The sequence below is a fragment of the Danio aesculapii genome, chromosome 14 (assembly GCF_903798145.1).
Source record: "Danio aesculapii chromosome 14, fDanAes4.1, whole genome shotgun sequence".
Lineage (NCBI taxonomy): Eukaryota > Metazoa > Chordata > Actinopteri > Cypriniformes > Danionidae > Danio > Danio aesculapii.
The window spans coordinates 32,647,652-32,663,347 of record NC_079448.1 but is presented as its reverse complement, the minus strand read 5'-3'; the positions used below and the strand labels follow the sequence as shown (position 1 = coordinate 32,663,347).

At 38.5% G+C, this 15,696-nt stretch overlaps 2 protein-coding genes across 3 annotated transcripts in view; one reads left to right on the top strand and one right to left on the bottom strand.

The window, feature by feature from the left end:
* The window catches only part of mrpl11 (mitochondrial ribosomal protein L11), a 71,969-nt gene that overhangs the window by 36,397 nt on the left and 19,876 nt on the right, over window positions 1–15,696 (bottom strand). The window lies entirely within an intron of this gene.
* tmem265 (transmembrane protein 265) lies at window positions 1,152–7,984 on the top strand. Of its 2 annotated transcripts, none has more exons than XM_056472315.1 (2): window positions 1,152–1,619; window positions 6,615–7,984. In XM_056472315.1, exon 2 carries the CDS (start codon window positions 6,616–6,618, stop codon window positions 7,651–7,653), a length of 1,038 nt encoding a protein of 345 aa, XP_056328290.1. In that variant the 5' UTR covers window positions 1,152–1,619; window position 6,615; the 3' UTR covers window positions 7,654–7,984. The 2 variants fall into 2 exon arrangements, with proteins under 2 accessions (XP_056328290.1, XP_056328289.1); XM_056472314.1 differs by having other exon boundaries at window positions 1,152–1,666.

Genomic DNA, 15,696 nt, shown 5'->3' with positions numbered 1-15,696 from the left:
CTTTAGCCTCCTTGTTAGAGCACGCGACTCCCATGCAGAAGGTTACAGATGCACAAAACTAGTGCCTTTAAGCATGTGGGTTGAATGTAATGAAATGACAGCTAACATATACTAAAGACTTAAAGACAGGGTTAAGCATTGTACAGAGTGAATCTTCAGTGTATGGATACCCAGGATTAATAGCTAACACCAGATAAAGTATGAGCAGTGTGAAATGTGAGGTGAGATAACCCAGAATTAGGTCAAATGCTCTTAAGGATAGGATTGTAAACGAAATGGTTTACATTTTAAATTTTTTTTTAGTGGTTAGCACTGTTGCCTCACATCAAGAAGGTCGCTGGATCAAGTCCTGGCTAGGTCAGTTGGCATTTCTGTGTGGAGTTTGCATGTTCTCCTCAGGTTCACGTGGCTGTGGTAAACATATGCTGGATGAGTTGGCGGTTCATTCCGCTTTGTCGATCCCTTATGAATAAAGGGACTACGCAGAAGGAAAATAAATGAATGAACTTGACTACGCTGACTGTGACTACCTAGAAAAATAAACACGAAACTAGGTCTACATGTTTCCAAAAAATAATTCAGCTTTACATAGACCTGCTCCTTTTAAACTATTTGATCTTATATAAAGCACACCTCTAAAGATCTATGCATGTAATTACACGAACACTGCAGTAAAATTCATAATCAATGCAATTGCATGAACAAGAAGCCTTGGGACTCTCCTTGCAATTAGTTGTTATAGATTAAAAACAAACAAAAAAGAAGTAAGTGTTTGTTAAATAACAAATCTGTAAGCCCTCTTCCAGTTCATCTCACCACACAATCAATTCGTCACCAACAGCAGGGACATCGGGGGTGTTGTTTTCTTCAGAACAGAGCGATGTAATTATCGCAGCAGTGATTGCACTAGCAGCAGTAATTAGTAGCAGGGACCCATCCGGATGGTGACTCCCATACAATATGCACGAGGCCATTCAAATCTGCCCGCCTGCGATCTGAAGTGAAATCCGAGAGAAGCAACTATAAGCGGTGGAGTTGGAGAGAGGGAGAGAGAGGGAGAGAGAGAGAGAGGGAGAGAGAGGGAGCAGAGGGAGAGAGTGAGGGAGGGGTACAAGTGCACGTAAGCTGCCTACAAATGACACACTGCAATCATAAACTGTCTCGCGACGCGCGCTTTCCCTTCTTTCCTTAGTGAACTATGAAGAAGACGTCGAGAGACTCGGAGAAAAGGAGCTTTCGGCAGGCGTTCAGCGGATAGCACGGTTCTAGCGCACTTCTGACGGACTTCTACTCCTCAGCCCGCAAAAAAATCTTGATCGCAGCCGCCTGAGAGAGTCTGGATGGACCGGGAAGGAGCCTCGAGCTCGAGACGCGATAACGGAATAAAGCCCATGCCGATTATATAAGGGTTTTGCGACAAAGAAAGTCGGCTCGCTTCCTCATCACTTCGCCCGAATAGGCTCAACTGCACGTCAGGGGTTATATTATGGACAATGTACCCTTTGAACTGGACTTCTCAGGATTATTTTCCACGTTCAGACATGCCGAGAAACCGCGCGGTCTCGTTACTGGACTCGTTCGGACTCTGGATTTAGATGATAGCGTCTTGATGCCTGCAGGTTTGTTCTGGTCTTGAGATTGCTCTGTCAAGTCTTCATGCTGTGGGGTAAATATCTACTCTCTACTTTATTTAATCCTTCTTACGTGAAGTTGAGCTCGCTTGCAACTTGATATTGAATTATTCATGTAGCATTCAAGTCCTAAAACTTCAAAAGCTCATTGGAAGAGATCGACACCTGCCCAGTCTTATCGTATTGACACCTGTCGCAATGTGGTTATTAATTGAAGCGGCTGAGGTCTGAACACACACACGTCCTGCAGTGGTACGACACTTACAAGCATCAAGACAGATGGTGCCATTTATTGGCGAACACTGATGCTCTCCCTTCTCTCTCGCACTGTACTGATGATCTTCTCTGTGTGGGAATGATTCAATGCCACATTACCGACGGACATTTTCAGTCGTTTACTCGTAAATGAGGGCATGTGGCACGAGTCCAGCTCAGAGCATCTCCAGGAATGAGAGCTAGACGTGATTATGGGCACTTGCACACAGCAATTAAAACATTGACAATATTTAGCACACTATATTTAAGCTTGACTAGTAGTAATCGCCTAATGAGTATTACTTTAGTGTGTTAATTGGAGAAGCTTTTACATTTCCCCCCCACACACATACATTACTTTGTTTCATTACTTGACCGATGAAATAGTCCAGGCTGCTAAAGATTACATTAATTTTGGCATTTATTCATCTTCAATTTAAAACTTAAATGACTTTCTTATCATCTATAGTAGGCCTAGATAAAAATAATTTTGAGAAACATTAAAAAATTTTTTGGGTGAAATATCTCTTTAAATCCAAATAATTCCTGCAGATTAATGATCAATGGCTATTTTGCTTAAAACTATAGCTCATGTAAAATGAAAATCTGCTGTTGGTTAAATCCAAAATCTAGCTGACTTTAGTAGAACAATAAAGAAAATCTTAAATTGAACACAAGTCAACAGTTACCGCCACCTTGAGAAAGAAAAATAGCATTCAAGACGATTGTGAACATACCTAAAGCATTTTTTGAGGTGGATCAAATAAAACAATAAATTCTGTTCAATTAATTTCACAATCTGATTATTTCATTGCATAAAACCTCAATTTATTGTCAGGAATGACAAGGAATTATTTTGATTTGCCAGTATGTTTTTAGGCTTTCAAAGTGTTGGTAGCCATTGACTTGTGTTTTATGAAAATCCAAGCACCACAGTTTTGCTAAAAAATTGTTTGACCTTATTCTTTAAGGTGCTTAATTTAATGTTGAATGTACATTTCTGTGTGAACTATTCCTTTTACAAATCTAATATCCAATTCAAAAGGAACAATTTTGTTGTTTTGGACAAAAACACAATCACTACAATAAATAAAGAGTAAATATTCATTGACCAAAATTGCTTCGATTATTCAAAATGTACTATTTACTTAAAAATGTATGTTAGTCCCTTTACATCAAAAGACTTGGAGGCATCTTTTGTTGAATGCAGATGAAAGAACACATTTGTACAAAGTAAAATTGCATGAAATTACACACTTTAACCTGCGGCCTTAAGCAATCATTTATACTTAGGGATGCATTGACTGAAAGTACTGAATTCTAGCCATTACCGCTGTGCTTGTAGAAAACAACACCGTATCATCCAAGTGACTTGAAACCTGATGAATTATGTGCTGACAGTGACAGTCAAAGGATAAACTCCACACCTGCAGGCAAGCCTTCAGGGTTTCAGTTCTTTTTTTGTCCTAAAATAACTGCCGTCTATCATTTTTCAGATTTGAAATGAAAGACGCGTCCTGTGCCAAAGCTTTTTTCTTCAGGAGCATGCGGCCACTTCTAAGTTCAATTGTCACAGCCTGAGATTATTGGATACAATTGAAATCCAAAGGAGAAAAATCAGCAGCAGAGACAAAAATAAAGTCTACAGTCAAAATCAGATATTAGTGACGCACACTCTCTTTTCATTCCACAGAGCTCACAGAAGATTAATCATTCTAGGTCATTTACAAACATACTCCCTTCATTTCCTCCACACTTCGTATTAATGCGTTTAATTTCTACAGTTCCCAAGCTATGAATATATTTCCATTCCCATTCTCATCAACGGTTCCCCAACACAACATCTTTTTCCCAGAGCAGGTCGCTTGTGCTTTTGTGTTGTACCCATCACTCTTTCCTTCTTCATATCCCTTATTTATGAACTATTACCATCATGCCGTAACACTTTATTAGGTCTGTAAAAAGCCAAGGGAATGAATCACACACTTGCTCTCTCCTCTTTCTCTCACCCCATTCAATTTACATTTCACCTCACTCTTCAACACTTTCCCCCTATGCATCTACATGTACCTAATGGGTCTTTAGGAGCTGCAAGAGTTGCAGTCGGATTTTTCAGCCAAATATGAAAACTATATCTCATTTACTCACTCACAAACTATTCTGAACATTTTTTGCAAACCTCTTTGAACATTGTAAAAAGGTTTCATAAGGATGTTTTTGCAGTGATCTAATAGAAGATGCACTTTTAGATTTCCAAATAACCTTTTCACTGAACAGTTCTTAAAAAAAAACTTTTTTTCCACTGTACCAAACCTTTTGTGGAAAGAAAAAAGATCCTTGAATGTTAATGATTTTCCTGGAACCATTGATGCCAAAAAAAACTTATTTTTAAGAGTGTAGTTTTATATAAATCTTTTAAAGGACACCTATGATGAAAATCATCTTTTTGAAGCTGTTCGAACAGAACTGTGTGTAGGTATAGTGTCCACTATCATGTTGGGGTGATATAAAGACAATAAGTCTCTTTTTTTAAATTTCCTGATCTTAAAATAGGATCCACATCCCTCCCATTTTGAGGCCCACTGCAGTGTGATGTAGGAGTGCGGTTTCCCTGCCCATCAGTTTGATTGACAGCTTTGTATTAACATGTCTTTCTAGTAATGTGTATAATCATATCAAAAAGACAGAACATGCACAAAGCATCTGGTATTAAAAGATCTGTTCAGCTCGCTGTGATCATCAATCATAATCAAATGTGATCAAGAGTGAGTTTTACAAGTTTAAAATATTTCAAAATGTTTGTATTAACTTACAACGATTTTACAGTCTCTATCACCACAGCCGCATGTCAGTACAATTATAAAAGAAGAAGCTTCAATCCCAGTTTGTGGACTTTAAATCATGTTTATTTTGTACATTAACATAACGGAAATTCATACAGCAGTGAATATTAACGTGTATCCTGTCACATTTGCTGTGCAAAAACAGTGCAAAGTTAAACATGCACACTGTGTTTGTGTGTGTGTGTGTGTGTGTGTGTGTGAACTTTGTATCGACATTGTGTGTGACTCATCGTGACAGAAAGGCCTGTATTAACTCCACAACAAATACATCAAATAATCATTGGGAAAGTTTTTACTGTAGACCTTCATGTCTGTCACTGTACTGTTCATCTGACACAGCCGAGGCGGAGATTGAGGCACACTCTGACAGGCACGTGGGAACGGTGGGCGGGGAGAACTAGCATTAAAGGCACAGGCCACAAAAACAGCTACATGATGTTCAGAGCAGAAAATTCCATTATTCTAAAAGGTCTATGAAACAATCTGATGGGTGTTTTGAGCTGAAACTTTACAGACACATTCTGGAGACACAAAGACTTAACTTAGATCTTGAAAAGGGGGTCAAATAGGTGCCCTTTAAAAAACTGCAAAATAAATGTACTCACATTTTCATTCAAATTTATTCATACCCCATTCATACATGTATTTATTTAACAATAATGGTTTCCATATTTCATAAGTCATCTATCAGAGGTGTTGACACTCATGTCGTGCACAAATGCTCAGAAGTAGCTACATTGTGTACCATCCAATGGGTTCATCCGTTGGAGATGGCCTGCTTTCGATTTCACCATAAAGCCTGCAATCATTTCTCTACATTAATCAATACCGCCGTTTTATACTGTCCACTGCTGAAATATGGCCGGAGGAAACATGAATAAAATCAACATCAGTATGCAGTGTTATGACAACACCTCTCGGACAGTATTAAGATTGAGCATCACCATTTTGCAGGTGGCCCAATGCTTCCCTCCACAAAACAAGCCAGAGAATCACATCTGATCCAGCCCTGCTTCCAAAGACAATTAAATGCTGTAATATGTAACAAACCCGCACTTACGGGAGACCATGAGCTTTAAAAGGAAGCCTAGATTGCCTTTGATATAACTAATTAATAAGGGAACATGAATTGACATGAATGCTAGGTAGTACGCAGAAAAAAAATGGAGCATTTGCAAAATTGAAGGAACTGAAATTTGTATGAGTTATGAAGTCATATTTATAAACATAGTAATAGATTGTGACATATTCTATCATATTAGAGCCATCAATGGGAAAATGTATTAGACTGGAAGTTGAAAGATATGCTTGTTCTGGTAGAGATGGAAAAAAAAGCCTAAAGACTAAACTAGGTCTAAAACAGCAAAATGCTTATGCTCAGTACTGCCACAAACCTTATCTAACTAATCCTGTCAGTGTCATTGGCTTTGCAAACGAACAAGCCTTTGAAATGCCATGAATCGCAAAAATCGCACAGGACTGCAAACAACATTTGTCAAGACCTTCAGTGCAGACATTCAGTAACTACCTTTGATATTACGGTGGAAATAGAAAATCGCTCCTAGTTAAACATTGCTGAACAATGAAGATCTTTCAAAGAAAGTCTATGAATAGCCTATTGTTGATCTGCATGCTACAGAAAAACATACAAATTGCTCAGTCCTTAAAATGGTATGTTCTGCAAGGCCATAAACAGCATTACGAACATGCACTTTGATGGCAAATTTGCTCTAAATCCAGAGTATTCTCTGTACACTGCAGTCTTGTGATAGCACATAATGATGCCATGTCCTTATCCAGATATAACCTCTAAAACCATCCTATTTTCTGTCCTTAATGAGTCATCAGAGTCTGACCATGTCCTTGTTTTTCCTTTTACCTCAAGCATGTTGCCTTCGCCCCAGGTGTGCGTGTCTACTCTGGTGACAGTGAGCACGATGGCTGTGGTTGACCTCTACCTGCTGGAGCAGAGCATGCTGGGACCTCGAGGCGGAGCCCGTCCTCCAGTATGGCCATGTGTAGCTGTCGCACTGGGCGACCTGTGTTTCCTCCTGGCGCTGCGCTTCGTTTCTGCAGGTGTGGTTTCGGAGGCTCGCTCTCCCCGGCGGGGCTTCGCCAACGCTCTCTGGTTCCTTTTCCTCTCGCTGCTGCAGCTGAAGCTGTTTTTTGTGTGTCAGAACTACAGACAGGAGAGACGACCGCCGGATCCTCTTGCCCGCAAGACGCTGACTCTTCTACTTTCAGTGTGCCTGCCCTCATTGTTCCTCATCCTGACAGGAGCCGATTACATGACACCCCTCCGTAGGAAGCAGGAGGTGCGCAGTCGGCTTCTGTGGGTGGTGGTTGACTTGCTTGATGTGTTGGATCTGCAGGCCGGCCTGTGGGAGGTGCAGGGCAGTGTGGGGGTTCCTCTTTGGGTGGAAGGTATAGTCTTCTTTTACTGTTATGTACTGCTGCTCTTGCTGCCTTGCGTGTCGCTCACGGAGCTCGGTGCTGCTGCACTGCCGGCGGCTCGGAAGGAGGCCATTTATCCATGGCTCAGCCTGGTGACAATTAATGTGTTCACACTCGTGCCCAGAGGGGTTGGGATGCTGTGGTACAGGGACCCTCGGGTGTCCACTGTGTTTTTAGGGAAAAACTTGCTGGCTCTTGCGGTAAAGCTGAGCTCTGCCTGGGAGAGGCACAAAAAGGGCAGCAGAGGGTTGGCGGGAGCAGGAGCAACCACTGGATTGGGAAACCAGACTCGAGATGTGGCCTCAGAACAAGCCACAGAACAAGAGCAGGAGTGCACATCTCCAGTGGCGTCCTCTACACGCTACCATACCCTTTCACGCACTCACGGACACAGCCACTCACTCTCTCACGTAAGCCTGGATCCCACCGAGACCTCGCTGGGACCAGCTTACATTTCCCACGAGCTCTAGAGGTCAGAAGCTGCCAGCAACTGGAATTTGTGGGCTCGTAACTATCCCTGGAGTCTCAGTGCTTTTGGCAAGATTAGCAGAGATAACTCATCGTATTAGCACACTTTGTAGTTTGTACAACTGATGATTTGTAAAGCCAAACACGAGCAGCCTACTGTGGTGTGAGACTCCCAGACAAAATGGTGATAAGGTTGAGAGGTGGGAGCCGTTTTTTAATTAAGTGCCTTCTTTAAAGTACAACAATTAATATTGTTACTCTTGTTCATTTTGGTGTTCATCAAGGACTTGAATTAAACCATGTACTGTGAAGCATGACCGCTGGTAATATTTCACTGTGTAATAAAAATGTTTAATAGACACATGCCTCTAACGTTGTCAGCCAGACCTGAGTACACACTCATCATCTGTTGGTTGGATGAGCGAGACAGAAGCAGCTCTAAAGTAAAAACTTTTGCAGACCTGTCAAACAAAATGACAGCGAGGGCTGTGCGATTTAGGGAAAATATCTTAACTGCGATTTTTTTCTGACACAATGCGATTTTGATTTGATTTGCGATTTAATTTTGTAGTCAAGCTTCAGCTCGATAATCTGTATTGTAGCTTCTTACTGCTAAAATGCAGTGAGTGTTAGTTAAAAAAAGGAACTTACAAGATATTAACTTTTAATAGCAAACAACTCTTGCTACTAGATTGAGTGTCACTGGCAATACTTTTAGTTAAATTTTAGCAAGACGCTCCTCATATAGCCACCTTTGGTGCTTTTTTAGGTGCTGGTTGTTGTATTTTCTCATGATGTGGCTACAATTCTGCGATAGCTCTTACAAATTACCTGGTTTTGCTTGGTGTCTGTGACTTTAAAACAAAGATATCCCACATTACCGACGTGCTTTTTTTCTTTGATATTAATTAGTCTATTAATGCTTCTGAAGCGGCAGATGCCATTATCCCACTTGTTCACGTTTTCCTGTTTGTTTGATTTTTATTGTGGACTCTGAGCACACGAAAGTGACTAGTCAGACACACATTTGCTCTGGGTGGGGGAAGTTAAATAATATACATTTCATATCGCAGCCTCTTGCGATTAGCTAATCACAACGTTTCAAATCGCGATTGCGATTCGATTTTGATTAAAATCGCACAGCCTTAATGACAGCATTTCAAAAATAATTATAGCACAGAACTTCATTTAAATCATGATTTTTATGGTTGGTCTTCACAAACAAATGAATCCAGTCCTGCATCAACTAAATAGGCATTTCATGCTTGAGCAAAAGCAATAACGAAAGAATCTATCAATCATTTTCAACAGTGAAACTTTTCCAACCATTACACCCGGTGAGGTCTAAAAGTCCTCGGAGCCGGAGTCAGAGCCTACTGATTAAAATGCTTCTGTTTTGCTTTTTTCCACATCAACACATTTTTCATTACAAATTATGTTCACAGCACAACAGTTTCAGGCCAAAACCTGACTTTAAAAAATGGAAAATAATTGTTAAATATTTGTTTTCTCCTCTACGCTCTGTACGGACTCCAGAGGTTTGTGTAAAACTAGCACAGTTTTCCAGCACAGAAATAAAATGTCACCAATTTTTCAACATTTTTATTTTTAGATTCACCTTTTAGGCCTCTTGGTGGGCAGAACTAGACATTTATATACAGAATGGGCAGTGATGGCTCATTAATTTCTACCATTCAATGTATAATAGCCACTGCAGCATGTATCAGAGTAGGATGTTAGAGAGACGCTTTCTGACGTGGTGATAGAGAATGAATCCTGGTGCAGATTATGATTGGACTGGGGGATGTGGGGGGTATTCACTTATTCATTATTCACTTCCCATCAGCAGCCTATAAAGCCCTTTACTCTTGCTCTGATAAACCTTTATAACTCAAATTAATTGAAATGGGGCTCATTTTTTAAAGAGCTAAGAGCTTATACCGCACTCCATTCATGATTTACATGTAATATTTACCAAACGTAAAAGACAAACTCGCATGACAAATGCTAAATATGAGCCTAGCTATAATTTAACTGAATTACAGAGCAGTTCCACGAGAAGCTGATTGAGCATCAGAAGTATATCAGACATATGAAGCAGACCAGAAAGTCATTTCTCAGCCTTTCATCTCTCTCCCTCTCCCCCTCTCTCTAGATCTCTTTCGTCATTTTAAATGCACACCCTCCATGTTATGCTCACTGTAACCGTACAGCTTGCCAGTAATGAGAAATTAGTAAAAAAAACAGCACCAGCAGGTCAGACACAATGCACAATGTTCAGTGTTTTACATAAATAAATATGTATTTTTATGGAGGCATTTTTAAAATGTGTTTTTTTTCCTATTTTGAACATTTCAGCACAAAAAAATTGTATTGCACAAAATTAATGCATTAATCTTATTACTCTTAGTATTTATTTATTTATTTATGAGGCGGCACGGTGGCTCAGTGGTTGCACTGTCGCCACACAGCAAAAACATCACTGGTTCGAGTCCCGGTTGGGCCAGTTAGCATTTCTGCATGGAGTTTGCATGTTCTCCCCGTGTTCGCGTGGGTTTCCTCTGGGTGCTTCTGTTTCCCCCACCAATCTAAAGACATGCAGTATAGGTGAATTGAATCAACTAAAATGGCCGTAGTGAATGAGTGTGACTGAATGTGAGTGTGTATGGGTGTTTTCCAGTAGTTGCGCTATGAAAATAATTTTATAAGATTTGGAAAGAAATCCTAATTTTATATTGATTTGAATCATTTGTATTTTAGTGAACACAATATATACAAAAATGTGCAAAAAAATAAATTAAAGCTCAGATGAAAACTAAGATAACAATTCAATAAACAATACTTTATGGTTTACGGTTGGACTGTATTGAAGTTTAGAAATTAAATAATCAAATGTAAAATAACTCTGAATTGTCTTTATTCTACTGTTGTAAATACTTCAACACAATTGATCTTCACTAAAGTGGCAAACTTTATAATTTATTGTGCCCAAATGGTTTAAATTCTCTTGAAATCTTAGTCACAGGCCTTAAAAACCCATCCAAATAAAAGTCTTTCATATTAAAGGGCCATGAAGCCCCCCTCTTTCGGTTCAAGTCTACCTCAGAATTTTTTTAAAAAATGCTCTGAGATGGGCGTGGAGCTCTGCGAGAATCCCCTTCTCCTGAATCCCTGGGTCTGAATGCGTCTATTCCAACTATTTATACTGCCGGTAATCTGGAAGATTTTAAACATAGGCGAACACGTCAGCACGGGTATTGGCGATGTGTCTGAATGGTAACGAACTCAACTGATTAAAAACAAAATTCTCCAATTCTCATACAGCTCTCCGACAAAAATGCTTGCTGCAAACCAACAGCTTTGCTGATCCTGACAGCATCACAGGGAAATACATACAACAAACCCCATGGTCAATCACATACGACCCATGCTATGTGCAGTCTCACCCTGTCATTGGGTCTCAAAGCTTGGCAGGTCTGCCTTGCCTTCTGAAAGTACGTGCTCTCATGAATATTTAAAAGGATAAGGATCGTATGATAAGAAAACTCCGCTATGAATAATAATGAGAAACTGACGCATCATCACTCCTCTAGCAGATTTGCGCTACATCACCGAATCGCCCCAAAAATTATTTTAAACCCCGAAGATGAAATTAGCTGACAAAAGCTCAAAAATATCCAGTTTTTCCCACAATCAAAGCAGGGAGGTGCTAACGGTGACTTAATTGATGCTCAACACACACAAATTTGTAAAAACTTTTAAAAAGTACTCCAGGGTGTCTTGAACCTTTAATAAATTAGAGTTAAACTTTGCAACGACTCCACAAATCACATGTTCTTCTGGTTTATCATAATCCCAATTTGCCTTTGCAGTTCCTGCGACGTGATTATTGCCGATTCAAACGATGCGATATCGATGCTGAAACGATATGTCGTACAGCCCTAGTTGGTGGTTCATTCCACTGTGGCAGCCTCTGAAATAGAGACTAAGCTGAAGGAAAATTAAATTAATACATTCATTCATTCGGAAGAAATCCCTTATTCTGACCATGTCTGCATTTATGTGCTTTTTGTTTACTCAATCAAAAATACAGTAAAACAAACAAATAAACAAAAGAACAATTATGCATTTAAAATATATGCAAAGCTACATTTCCAGCAGCCATTACTCCAGTCTTCAGAATTAGATAAACTTTAAATATTTTATCAACGTTAACTGATAATTCAATGTTCTTTTTGAGGAAATCAGAATTTCTAGTCTTCTTTGATGGATGGAACTTTTCGTTTTTCATATTTTTTTTCTATTTTTAACTTTTAATATTAGTCAATCATTTTCCTTCGGCTTAGTCCCTTTATTCATCAGTGGTTGCCACAGTAGAATGAACCGCCAATTATTCCAGCATATGTTTTACACAGCGGATGCCCTTTCAGCTGCAACCCAACACTGGAAAACATCCATACACACTCCTTCACACGCATTCACTATGGCCAATTTAGTTTATTCAATTCACCTATACTGCAAGGAGAAACCGGAGCAACCAGAGGAAACCCACGTGAACACAGGAAGAACATGCAAACTCCACACAGAAATGTCAACTGACCCAGCCGGGGCTCGAACCAGCGACCTTCTTGCTGTGAGGCGATTGTGCTACCCACTGCACCACCATGATGAGGAAATCATAATTTCTAGTCTTCTTTGATTAGAACTTTCCTTTCTATATTTGTAATTTTGTTAACTTTACATATTAGTCATATTTACGCATTATTAGAACAAAAACATTTCTTGCATTCCTAATTGTCGTGACAATAATGTCAAAACATTGCATTGGTGTTTACATTTTATTTTCCTTTAAGCACCCCCCCCAACCTCATTATAATAATAATTACAATTTTTAGAGTGAATTGTGTCGTTGCCAGATTCACCCATTTCTCTTGCTCCCCACCCAGAAAAATCATGTTGTTGTTATGCCCTGCTCTCGACATCCAAAACACTTGAACTATTGTCTCGTACGCCCCTCTTTTATTCTGTCTTCTGTTTCTCTCCTCCATCCGGCTGAGTTAATTTCTCTCTGGACTGTAATTACTCTCCTCCACAGAAGCTGTCAGTTTCCCCCCTTCTCCTCCAAAGCTCCTTCTTTTATTTCTCTCGTTTGTTTAAATTTGCCCCCCGGCCGACAGGCAGCCTACCTCTACGCGCTTACCCTGTCAGGGATGGTTAGGCAGACGAGAGAAAACACGAAGAAGGAAGAAAGCGGGAAGATTAAAGGGGCCAGAGCTTTGAGCTGAAGGCCTGCTGGCTGCAATTTATTTACAGTTTAATTCACATAAAAAAAAGTTGAGCCAAACATGGCAGCACAGGCTGAAAGGCAGAGCTGACGAGCACGATTAGACACACACGACGGTGCGTGTGAACGTTTCTCAGACATATGGTGCTGCTGTGCTTGACTGATGCTCATTACACCTCATATTCAGTTCACAACCGCTTTCTTCTGCAAGAAAGCACACTCTGGAGGCCAGGTTGACTCGGGCTGCCGGATGAAAACGTCTCTCGTTTATTATCATCATGATGGGCAAGGGACTGTAATGACATCATTACAGCTGTAATTAGCTTGTTAGTTGTGAATGTGCTTCACATACAAGAGCAGAGGTAAGCCCGTGTCAACATTTGACTGAACAGCTTGCTATGATAGTGTCTGGTGGGGAATTATATGAAAACATTGAGGATCTCTGTGATTAAGGTGAAGTAGGAAACTCATATCTCAAGTTAGCTTGTATCCTGATAACAATATTGAAGTCAGAATTATTGGGCCTTCTGAATTATTAGCCCCCTGTATATTTTTCTTTTTAGCGGAAAGAATTTGTCGTGATGACAGTACATGATGTTTTAAAAGATATTTAGATTAAAGCGCAATTTAAAGGCTTAACTAGGCTAATTTAATCAGGGTAATTAGGCCAGTCATTGTATAACATTGTTTTGTTCAGTAGACAATAAAAAAAAATAAAAAATCTAAAATACAGCTTAATGGGACTAATAATATTGACCTTAAAATGGTTAAAAAAAAAATTTTAAACTGCTTTTATTCTAGCCAAAATAAAACAACTAAGACTTTCTCCAGATGAAAACATATTATAGGAAATAGTGTGAATTCCTTGCTCTATTAAACTTCATTTGGGAAAATAATAAATAAAATAAAAAAATAAAAATCACAGGCGGAAACAAGGCTAATTATTTTGCCTTAAGCTGTATAATAAAAGTTCAATTTCTGTAAATTCAATCAATTATTCATTTATATAAATTGATTATGTGTTAAGAACTACTTATATTTTGCATTTTAAATTACATATAAAATGTACTCATTCATGTCTGATCGCATTCCTTCTTTATTTAGGAATTCATGGCAAATGCTTGATTAAAAATGTAGAAATACTAAATAAATTTTTAAAAAATATAAAACACTTCTGAAAAACTATGCAGGTCCAACATAACATGTAAAAATATCAATAAATAAAATTCAAAACTTTCAAGATTGCAACTTTCCCAAGATGCTGTTAACCATGTTTCTGTCCACAATCCATATTAAAAATTGGGCTTATAAGTTATCAGAAACATCACAAAAATGTATTTTGTGACACACACCACAAAATAAAATGACAAAAGCATAATATAAAAACAATAGACTTTTTATTTTATTCCTACGACATACAGTGAGGAAAATAAATATTGAACATGTTATGTTTTTCCTGGGAACAGTATTTCTAAAGAAACTGTTAATATGGAAATGAACTAGATTCTTGTAAAAACCCAAACAATACAAAGATAAAAATAAAACTAAACAAAAAAATGAAATGACAAGGAGAATGTACTGAAGGAGAAAGTACTGAGAAACTACTGTAATGTATTTAATACGTTATATAAAAGGCTTTTTGGTGATGGCAGCTTAAAAACGCATCTCGTATAGAGAATGAAGTCATGATTGCTCAGGTGTGAGTTTTTCACAGACTTCAACAGTGTAAAAATCTTGATCTGTGGGTCTTGTCTATCAAATCTGACCTTTAATTTGTGTTTTCTATTGGATTCAAGTCAGGTGATTGGCTGGGTCATTCTACAGCTTGATTTTCTTTCTCTGAAAGCATTTGAGAGTTTCCTTGGTTGTGTTCTGGATCATTGTCTTGCTGAAATGTCCACCTTGGTTTCATCTTCATCATCCTGTTAATGTAGATGTTCGGCTGAAGCAGTTGATATAATTTACAATGATGAAGGGCGGAGGGTTGCTGAAGAACTACTGAGAGATTTCAGCTGCTATCTGGGCTTTCACTGCCTTTCTACACTTGCGTTTCAAGTCAACAAGACCTTTAAAAATATGTTTTCTGAGAAAAATGGTGACGTGTTCAATACTTATTTCCCTGCTGTATATCATCAAATTACACAGCCCCTAAGGTGAAGGGTAATTTACTATATACAGTTGAAGTCAGAATTATTAGCTCCTTTAAATTTTCTTTTTAAAATATTTCCCAAATGATGTTTAACAGAGCAAGGAATGTTTCTCAATATGTCTGATAATATTTTTTCTTCTGGAGAAAGTCTTATTTGTTTTATTTCGGCTAGAATAAAAGCAGTCTTTAATTTTTTAAAAACCATTTTAAGGTCAAATTTATTAGTCACTTCAAGCTATATTTTTTTTCGATAGTCTACAGAACAAACCATCCTTATACAATAACTTGCCTAATTACCCTAACCTGCCTAGTTAACCTAATTAACCTAGTTAAGGCTTTAAACGTCACTTTAAGCTGTATAGAAGTATCTTGAAAAATATCTAATTAAATATTAATTACTGTCATCATGGCAAAGATAAAATAAATCAGTTAAATAGAAATCAGTTATTAAAACTATCATGTTTAGAAATGTGTTGAAAAAAAATCTTCATTTCGTTAAACAGAAATTGGGGAAAAAAAATAAACAGGGAGGCTAATAATTCTGACTTCAACTGCACAATCAGACTTTCTTGCTAAGCTAAATTGAAAATGGTGTTGAAACACCTATTTTTG

Excerpts from the sequence above, each read along its gene's own strand:
- tmem265 (XM_056472315.1), top strand. The coding sequence starts at position 6,616 with ATGTTGCCTTCGCCCCAGGTGTGCGTGTCTACTCTGGTGACAGTGAGC.